This window comes from Fibroporia radiculosa, assembly GCF_000313525.1.
Source record: "Fibroporia radiculosa TFFH 294 genomic supercontigs, scaffold7169, whole genome shotgun sequence".
NCBI lineage: Eukaryota > Fungi > Basidiomycota > Agaricomycetes > Polyporales > Fibroporiaceae > Fibroporia > Fibroporia radiculosa.
In genome coordinates, this window is record NW_012133779.1 from 1,307 (window position 1) to 10,504 (window position 9,198).

General features: G+C 55.3%; 3 protein-coding genes across 3 annotated transcripts; 2 read left to right on the forward strand and 1 right to left on the reverse strand.

Moving 5' to 3' along the window:
• Nucleotides 1–358: 358 nt before the first annotated feature.
• On the forward strand, nucleotides 359–2,377 carry FIBRA_09041 (uncharacterized protein; the record flags this gene model as incomplete). Its single annotated transcript, XM_012330639.1, has 6 exons — nucleotides 359–504; nucleotides 578–867; nucleotides 926–968; nucleotides 1,108–1,666; nucleotides 1,723–2,208; nucleotides 2,264–2,377. The coding sequence occupies 6 exons, from the start codon at nucleotides 359–361 to the stop codon at nucleotides 2,375–2,377; spliced, it is 1,638 nt and encodes a 545-aa protein (XP_012186029.1).
• A 1,139-nt stretch (nucleotides 2,378–3,516) lies between these two features.
• Nucleotides 3,517–6,570, reverse strand: FIBRA_09042 (uncharacterized protein; the record flags this gene model as incomplete). The annotated part of the gene is made up of 7 exons (XM_012330640.1): nucleotides 3,517–3,888; nucleotides 3,946–4,383; nucleotides 4,445–5,105; nucleotides 5,157–5,774; nucleotides 5,824–6,239; nucleotides 6,300–6,430; nucleotides 6,483–6,570. 7 exons carry the CDS (start codon nucleotides 6,568–6,570, stop codon nucleotides 3,517–3,519), a joined length of 2,724 nt encoding a protein of 907 aa, XP_012186030.1.
• A 314-nt stretch (nucleotides 6,571–6,884) lies between these two features.
• FIBRA_09043 (uncharacterized protein) lies at nucleotides 6,885–7,372 on the forward strand (the record flags this gene model as incomplete). Its single annotated transcript, XM_012330641.1, has 3 exons — nucleotides 6,885–7,188; nucleotides 7,248–7,288; nucleotides 7,343–7,372. 3 exons carry the CDS (start codon nucleotides 6,885–6,887, stop codon nucleotides 7,370–7,372), a joined length of 375 nt encoding a protein of 124 aa, XP_012186031.1.
• Nucleotides 7,373–9,198: the final 1,826 nt, after the last annotated feature.

A 9,198-nucleotide genomic window follows, 5' to 3' on the forward strand; every position in this document is an offset into this window, starting at 1 on the left:
CCTGTGCGTCGGACGTCAGCGTGCCACCAGAACGAGGCGGCTGCACACGACTCACGGTCTGCGGTGTTCGACTCTCCTCTCCTCCTCGGGCAGCGCCTGGTTCAGGACATGGCTCTTGCGCTGGACGGTCAGCCCCAGAGACTGCACGAACGAGGCGAGCAGGCCGACGGTGATGCCCACAGGAATAGAAATATGGCTGTCGCCGTCGAGGACGTGGGCGGCCATGGAACGCATGAACCCTGCGCGACGCCCGTCCGCCGAATTCCTTCAATTGCCTTTCGCGGGGGCCCGCACGTGACCAGCGCGGCCTACACTTTGCTCAGTGCTCCCTCGCCTCGCCTGGCTCGCGTCCCTGCGGATGTCGACCCCCATACGCCAGCTCATTGCGTCGCCATATGGCCCGTACAAGGACGAGGATGTCCTCACAGAGTTCTGCAAGAGCGTTCCCTCCAACGTCCTCAAGCTGCACGGCGTGATGCTCGAATGCGGCAACCGTCCCATCGGGTGCGTTTCGACGAGCCGTGCCACTTTCTGCGCTCAATATCCCTACCACTGACCCTGACCCATGCCAGTCCAGGCTTACGCAAAGCGAGGCGGAGGAACCGGGATACGACCGTAAGCGCGTCAGCCAGTACGGGGTCTACTTCCGTGGAGTCCTCGAGATCCACTCGACAAAGTGGCTCACCGCAAAAGCCATCGCCAGGCTCAACAAGGACATCCACAAACGCAACGTTGCCTACTGCAGGGAAACGGAGTCGCGGGTGCCCTCGGCGTCGCCCACGCTGCAGCAAATATACGCCGTCAGGGGCATGAGAATCAAAGTCATCATACAGTGCGCGAAACACTTCACCGTCGGGTATCTGACTTGTACGCCCCGCTTTCACGTCCACCTGAATCACCCGCACATACCCACTCTCTCGCGCAGCCAAAGAGGTTCCGAACGGATTGCGGATACATGCTAAAGACCGGTGCGTGGACCTCTAATTCCTACTGCCGTAGCCTTGGCTAATGTCGTGTAGATCCCGTTACTTTGAGATCGTTTCCATGGACGAGGCTACTTATGCTGCCAGCCGGAAGGCGAGTGGTGCACACCAAACGTGGCTACAGGGCCACTGACCCCTCTCGTTTGTCCCCGCAGTATCTTGGCCAGTACCGTGCGCTGCGGATCATGCACAATCTAGTCAGGCTGCATGCCCAGACCGTCGATGTCCACGGCGAGAGCAACCGCGCGCTCGTCGACCGCACACCAGAGTGGTTCGTAGAGCTCTATCAGACGTTCATGGCAAAGACGCCGGCCGCACGCAAGTCCCGCTGCATGCACGACTCGTCCGCCGACTCTGACATCGAGCCGCAGACGGAAGGGCAGCTCAGGGCGGGGAAAGAGCACACGCTGCGGTACGTCTCACGGGCGGAGATATATTCCCTCCTCGCGCAGCACGCAGGCTGGATTTTGTACGACCAGCGGAAGCGGCGGCAAGGACGGCTCATCGATGTAGATGTTTGGGAGGACTGGGTCCGCAGATCGCGCCGGGCACGACAAGAAGCACGCGGTCTCGACGTCTGGTGGAGTAGAGATATCGTAGACCCGTCCACTGATGACGGCGGCTCCAGCAGCGACGACGGCCCTCCTCCTGGGGCACCACGACGTAGGAAGCCCCAACCAAAGGTGAGATATCTCGCCCGCCTCGTCTGCCCTCGCCCCCCGACCTTGTGCGTCTACAGCCTGAGGCGTCCAAACGCCAACCGCGACATGCTGCTCCTCTATTTCGGCGCTCGTCGGACGAGGACCAGCGGATGGACGAGGACGCGCAGGAGGCAGCCTTCATGCGCACATACGACCCCGACTTCTCGCCGCCCTCGTCCCCCCCGGCCTCCCCGTCCAGCTCCGACGAACTGCTGCGCCCTCATACGCCGCCCAATCCCGACATCATGCGGCGCATCCCAGCCGCGTTCCGCCACCCGCCGACCATCCGGGCGGACTTCACGTGGAGCTGCCCCGTCGCCGAATGCCCCTACGCGATCAACATGCTGGGGCTCACCGACGACAACTGCAAGACGATACCCCGGGAGTGTGTGCACCAGCTGAGACGGGGAGGGTGGCGGCTCCGCGACCCGTGGGTGCAACATTGCTTCTTCCGGATGGTGTCCCTGCACTACGAGGCGCACTTGGACGACTGGGACATCGTCATAAGGAAGGAGGGCAAGAGGGTGAGTTGTGTCTTCCTCAGCGTTGCCGGGCGTCTCATCGTGTTGGGCTCGCTAGACGGTCATCGCGTGGAAGAACCCCCGCCTCCACGATCCCTGGCCTCCGGGGCGTCCCTTCCCCCCGGCGGATGCTAAGCATCCTGGCCTCGCTCTCAAACAAGAGGACGATTAGCGCTGCGAGGTTTGGGCGAGCCTATGTGTCCCAGTCAGGGTTGGTCGCTCTCATGCGTTATGATACCCAAGGAAGCTGTTTTGTTATCTCATGTTCCGGTGAATCCAAGGCAGGGGGAAGGTCAGCTTGTAGTCAACCCACCGAGTGTATACCATGACACGTTGTGCTCGCGTCCTCCGAGTCTGATCCACGGTTCGTAAAGGAGTGTGACCTCGGTCTGTCTGCTGACCGGGACTGGCGCGTCCTTCTTCTTTCTTGGGTAACCTGATACATCTTCCCGTAGGGCGGCGGCGCACCACACATGTCGTACTTGCCAGGCGCTGTCTTTGGTGCACAATGGCGATGTCCATCCCTGGCTGTAGCAGGGGGGCGCTCTCGCCTGCCGTGCGTTGCGGCCCTTGCTCGCGCTCGCTCGAGGGAGGAGCACTATGAGTGGTGTTGGGTATTTGTGACCCCATCCCATTCATCTCGGTCGTTCTTGGCCTGTTCGTCAGCGTGCCTCACGCGCCGCCGTGCCCGTTTCTCCGCCTTCAGTCTGGAAGGTTCAGCCTCCAGCTGCGCCGTTCGCCCGCCCAGCTGTTCCGTCTGCAGCTTGAGCGTGGAAATGATATCGTCCATGTCTTCCACTCCCTTCCAGAGATCGGCGCTCTCAGACCATAGCACAGATAGAGACTAGAAAGGAATCGCTAGAAGCGTGCGCCGTGATTGAGCCCGCCGATAAGCTCGCCTCCCTCCGCTCCTTCGGGAGGCTCGCAGTCCGACACTTCGTTCTGCCTCTCGACCTCTGCTTTCTTCCCTTCTGCATCCTCATACACGCACATGAAGGTGCTCAGCGAGATCTCGTCCTCAAAATGAATGTAGGACGTCGTGTTTATCTTCAGGTCCAAGTTCTCTTAATCCGTCTCCTAGCTCGCTGCATCTGCGGCTCGGCCTCGAGAGAGCGAATATGCGAGAAAGGAAAGTCATTTTACAAGTTTACGAGGGAAGAGTGAGATTGCTATGATACATTTTGAAAGTGCCGGTGGTGGTTCCAATAATCTACAGGTCTGCTTGTGTACCGTACGCGTTGATATTCTACACTATGCTAATCCGATCCCATGCTCGCCAAATGCTACCATACATTGTCCAGCCTTAGATGCTCAGTCCATCTCTTCAATCTCAATGTCGTCGATATCGTCGATGTCGTCATCCACATCCATACCGTCTGCGCTGGCTTCATGGTTGGGAACGATCAACAGGCGGTTGTGAGGGCCGTCGAAACGAATCTGGATGGTCTCGCCCTCCCGGATGCGATCAGAGAGAATCATCATCGACAACGGGTTGAGGAGCTCGCTCTGGATCGCGCGGTTGAGCGGCCGAGCACCATATATCGGCGAATACCCAATGGACATGAGGTACTGCTTCGCGTCGCCGTCAATGTCGAGCACCATCTTCTTGTCGGCCAGACGCTCCTGGACTTCCTTAAGTCGAACGTCCACGATCTTCAGCACGTTCTTTTGTGACAGCGTCCGCTTAAGAAATAGTTAGCATACAGATTATCGAGATAACGGGCATGAGAAACAACTCACGAATATGACGATCTCGTCGATACGGTTAATGAACTCGGGCGGGAAGTGGCCCCGGATAGCACCCATGACAAGCTCTTTAGTCTCCGACTTGACAGGACCATCGCCCATGTCGTTGAGATATGCGGCCCCAAGGTTGCTCGTCATGATGATGACCGTATTCCTGAAATCGACCACACGCCCTTGACCGTCAGTGAGACGGCCATCATCGAGAACTTGCAAGAAGAGCGTCACGAATTCCCGAGATGCCTTTTCGATCTCATCGATGAGGACGATGGAGTATGGCTTCCGACGGATGTACTCGGTAAGCTGGCCACCCTGGTCGTGACCGACGTAGCCCGGAGGTGCACCAATAAGACGTGCGATGGAGTGCTTCTCAGAGTACTCTGAGCCATCAACGCGGATCATGGCATCCGGAGAGTCGAACAGGAGCGTCGCGAGCTGCACACGACATGAGGGTCAGTGATATGATTCAGTGTATGGCAATATGATCTGTACTGACCGTTTTGCTCAACAGCGTCTTACCCGTACCCGAGGGGCCCGCCATCAAGAAACTGGCAATGGGTCGTTGAGCATTGCCTAGACCGCTCCTGCTCAACCTGATCGCATTGGCGACAGCTTTGACAGCTTCTGGCTGACCGACCACCTGTTCGCTCAAGATCTTTTCCATCCTCAGTAGCTTTTCTTTCTCGGTGCTCATCAAGCGGGTGACGGGGATGTTCGTCCATCTTGCAACGATCTCTGCAATCTGCTCAGGTGTAACGGAGTCGGTACCGCCACCCATCTCAGCATCTTCTTCTGCCTTTTTCGTCTCCAGTTGAGCGAGCCGAGACTGAAGGTCTGGCAAAGCATAATAACGCAGGTCTGACGCGGTGGCGAGGTCGTATCGGCGTTCTGCCTCGTCTGCTTTCGCCTTCAGCTCGTCGATCTTTCTGCGTACATTCTGTATCTCGTCACCGCGTGCCTTTTCGGTCTCGTACGCGGCTTGAAGAGGCCGAAGCTGATCCTCGACATCTGCTATCGCCTTGCGCGCAACCTCAAGACGCTCTTTTGATGCTTGATCTTTTTCTCGCTCGAGGGCGTGGATCTCAACTTCAAGCTCGAGTTTGCGACGCTGAAGCTTGTCAATAGCCTCTGGTGCTGTTTCGCGCGTTACACGAACGCTAATGGCAATCAGTAACTTTGTGGCATAGAAATAAAAATAAAATGCATACCTTGCACATGCTTCGTCGACGAGGTCAATCGCTGCGTCAGGCAACCTTCTCGACGTCAAATACCGATGCGCTAGCGTTGCAGCCTGGATGAGGGCGCCATCCATAATGCGCACACCGTGATGCACTTCGTACTTCTCCCTAATACCCCGCAGGATGCTTATGGTCTCCGGTACACTGGGCTCATTCACAAGCACCTGCGCGAATCGTCGCTCGAGGGCAGCGTCAGTCTCGATGTACTTGCGATACTCAGCAAGTGTGGTTGCTCCTATGCAACGGAGCTTCCCACGAGCGAGTAAAGGCTTGAACAAGTTTGCGGCGTCCATGCCGCCGCCTTCCGCACCACGACCAGCCATGATGAGGTGCAACTCATCGATAAAGAGGATGACGCCAGTACCCTCCTCGGATGCCTTCTCGACCTCGTTAAGAACGGACTTGACACGCTCCTCGTACTCCCCCTTGTACTTTGCGCCGGCCATGAGGGCACCCATGTCCAAGGAGTAAAGACGTCCGAGCAGGGAAGCAGGAACATCGCGATTGACGATACGCTGAGCCAGACCTTCCGCTATGGCAGATTTTCCGACGCCTGGTTCGCCCAGCAAAATCGGATTGTTCTTCGTCCTGCACATATTTCAGCATCTCATCGAGTCGCGTTTATACGCGAACTCACCTTCTGCAGAGGATACGAATGGCTCGGCGAATCTCATTGTCGCGACCTATCACAGGGTCGAGTTTTCCCTCTTCGGCGAGAGCTGTGAGATCCACAGCGTACTTCTGCAATGCATCGAAACCCTGTTCAGCGTTTTTACTCTCCACTCTCCGGTTGCCACGAAGTTGGTCGATGGCGGTTTTGAGGGTTGCCTCAGTAAGACCAGCTTCCTTGAGAACGGGTGCGAGAGACGTGTCCTTGATCAGGGCAGCAAGAATGTGATCTTGTGCAATGTACGAATCGTGCATTGTTTTTCGTAGCGATTCTGCGTCACGAAGGACCTTGGAAGCATTAGAGCTGAGGGAAATGTCATCCGGTGGCGGGGACTGGGTGGGTATGCGGACAATTAGCCTCTGGAGTCCGCGCTTGACAAGAGCCTGTATATGAGGTGTGAGGTTACTGGAGGGTAAGCACAACGCGCGATAAAAAGGACTCACTGGATCACCTCCTGCTCGTTGTATCACGGAGTTGAAAAGCGAATTGCTGTGCTGCTGGCTGAAGCCGCCAGGAACAGCCTGGTCCGTGCCGCCTTCATTCAAGAGGACGAACGCGATATGAGCGGGATGGACTAAAAAGAGATGGTGAGCCATGTTGACTGAAGGCTTCTATGACACACATACCCTGAGCATTAGCATAGTCCTTTGCTAGCTGAATCGCAGCAGCAAGGGACTCCTGAGTCTTGTCCGTGAAATTCAGGCCGGAAGCCATGATCGTGAGGGATTTTAAGAGAGCAAGAATGAATAGACAACAAGGATATCTAAAGTGGCGAGGAGAGGGCTGGCGGGCGGAGTTATATGTTCAGATAAAGGAGGGCTATAGCGTTCTGGAACAGTGTGCATGGTCGGCCAAGAGTCGAGTGCGTTCTCCATCCGCCCCGAAAGTTCTGCCTCTGCCAGTGTCACGCTCACTATGATGTCACATTTCGGTAACACTCGGCGCGGACTTCAAACGTTGTTCTCACGGTCCGCCCGTCGGTGGCGGGCGGTTGTACGTCGTCGTCGCCGTCGTATAACACGTTCACTATGCTTGCTCGTAGCTTTGTCCCGCGGCTTGCCCGCCCTCTCGCTCGACTCGCCTCATCCTCATCCTCGTCCGGTGCCCCTGTCCCTGCCCATGAAACCCCGTCAGAAGGTGCTGCTGCGTCCCAGGCTCCCAACTACCCGACAACTTGGTCGACCAGCCAGCGACCACGTCCCCATGGCCGCTCTGGACCTCGCTTTGAGCAGACGATCATGGACCTTCAGCCAAACCCTCTCAGTGCAATGGAGATGATCAACAGTGAACCCATTCGTGTTGTTCACGGCCGCAAGGCAGTTTGCGATGGTGGTACGTCAAGTATTTTTTGCAATGACTTGGTCCTAAGATGCCATGGACGTCTATCCTAGGAGGAGGCCCTCTTGGTCATCCCAAGATTTTTATCAATCTGGTATGTACCTTTGCATATCCCCGTGAACGGCGCTTGAACATATCCCCTCCATAGGACAAGCCAGGACCTCGGCCTTGCGGGTAAGCTGCATCGTTTTTTTGAATCGGTCGGTCCTCATGATCCCTTCCATCGATTTCTCACCGGGATCAGATACTGGTACGTTTGGTTTTGTCTGTTTCTGCGGTTGAGATTGATTGAGTATCATGGCTAGCGGCTTGCGATTTGAGCAAGCACCACATCATGGTCATGAACATTGATCCTGTAGCCACAATCAAGTTGATTGTCTCTGGACAGGTAATAGAATCAGTAGTTGGCGGCGGAATACTACTACTACTTGTCAACCAGTGTGTCGTCGTAACACGTATTTCATCTCGGATACAACATTCCGACTAAGCAAGCTCGGATCCCCTATCCACCTCAATTCGATGATTGATTGAGACTACTGATCGCGTTTCCATCATACCTTTCACGTTCAGCTTTAGCCTTTCGGAATTTGTCATTCTAGCTGGACTTGGCACGGTTCTGTCATTGCGACCTGTGCGAGGCTATGGGTGACTGCTCATTCCCCGATAAATGTTCACGACTGATACCGCCCTTTGATTGGCTTCGGAAAGACCTGTTCAAAGTGCAGATGGTCATCGCATGTCTTGCATGCAGCTGAACCCCTTGAGTGCCGCCGCCAAACCCTGCGCCACGTATACAATTCCCTGACGGGGATGTTCTTACGCCGGCCGATTTTTGTTCATCTGCCGCGCCGATAAGTATACTCGATCGCGTAGATCATGATCGTGTTTGGGTGATGAGCACTCGGTGGTCAATTTCAGCTAAGTAAAATTAAATTCATGAATCCCGTCCGTACTGACGACCAGGCTCTGCGCATGCGCCAGCTGTGAGCTTTGATTCATGCCGCAGAGACCATACTTGTTATCATGTGTTATTATCACTGAATCGCCCCTCATGGGTGTACCACGACAGTTCAAGCATTGTACGCGCGTTCCACGATAGGTATGATCGAAGTCGATTAGCGGTACCGCCCGGTGGACCGTATCAACACCTATCCGACCAAGTGAAACTTCAAATCTTCAGCGAACTTGCTCGGAAGTTGGAAAGTACTGAGTCTAACGTCACCGGCACCGCGCATGGTGCCGCGTGATACGTCCGGGGGCCATTTTGGTCGGCTCAAAAACAAATTTCAGCCGAGGACAACCTAATTCAAATTCAATCAAATACCGTGTCTTCATCTTTTTTTTCGCGAGACTTCCCAGCTTCACCATGATCCGGGTCACTTTGTTGATATGTGTCTAATTTTTTGAATTTGCGGAGCTCTGGCCACCACAGCTCCTCAGATGGACTGGGTCCCGGCCTCGGACGTCGGTACAACTTGGTGACGTGAAGAAGGCATCACCAAAAGCAGCTCAATCCGCACAGCTAGCCCCAGATGTGAATAATCCTTTTTTTGTTGCACCACCGACGGTGGATAAAAATACATCAGAATCTATGATAAAAACTTGCAGGTGTCTGAACACGGACATATGCAGGAATAGGGACGAACGATAAAGTACGGCAAGGGCGAGTGGCGGGTTTGAACGGAGGCCGGTCGGAAATGGTACATGCATGAAGACGAACATGAATGAACGCGACCGCCTGGGCCCGCCTGTGAGCGAATGCAAGGAATGATCCAGATGCAGAATGAGAGGGACCGTGGATGAGTGCCGACAGCGACGAGGATGACACAAAAATGGCAGCGAGCGGAAAGATGGTGACTATGCGCATTATCAACACTAGAATGAGATGGCAGCAAGAACAAGGATGTGTGGTCAGTGTTAAATAGCAATCAAAAAGAGTGTGCAGGTCCTGCAAGCGAGCCGGTGACAATAAACAGATGCAAAATACGACTAATGTTAGCTCTC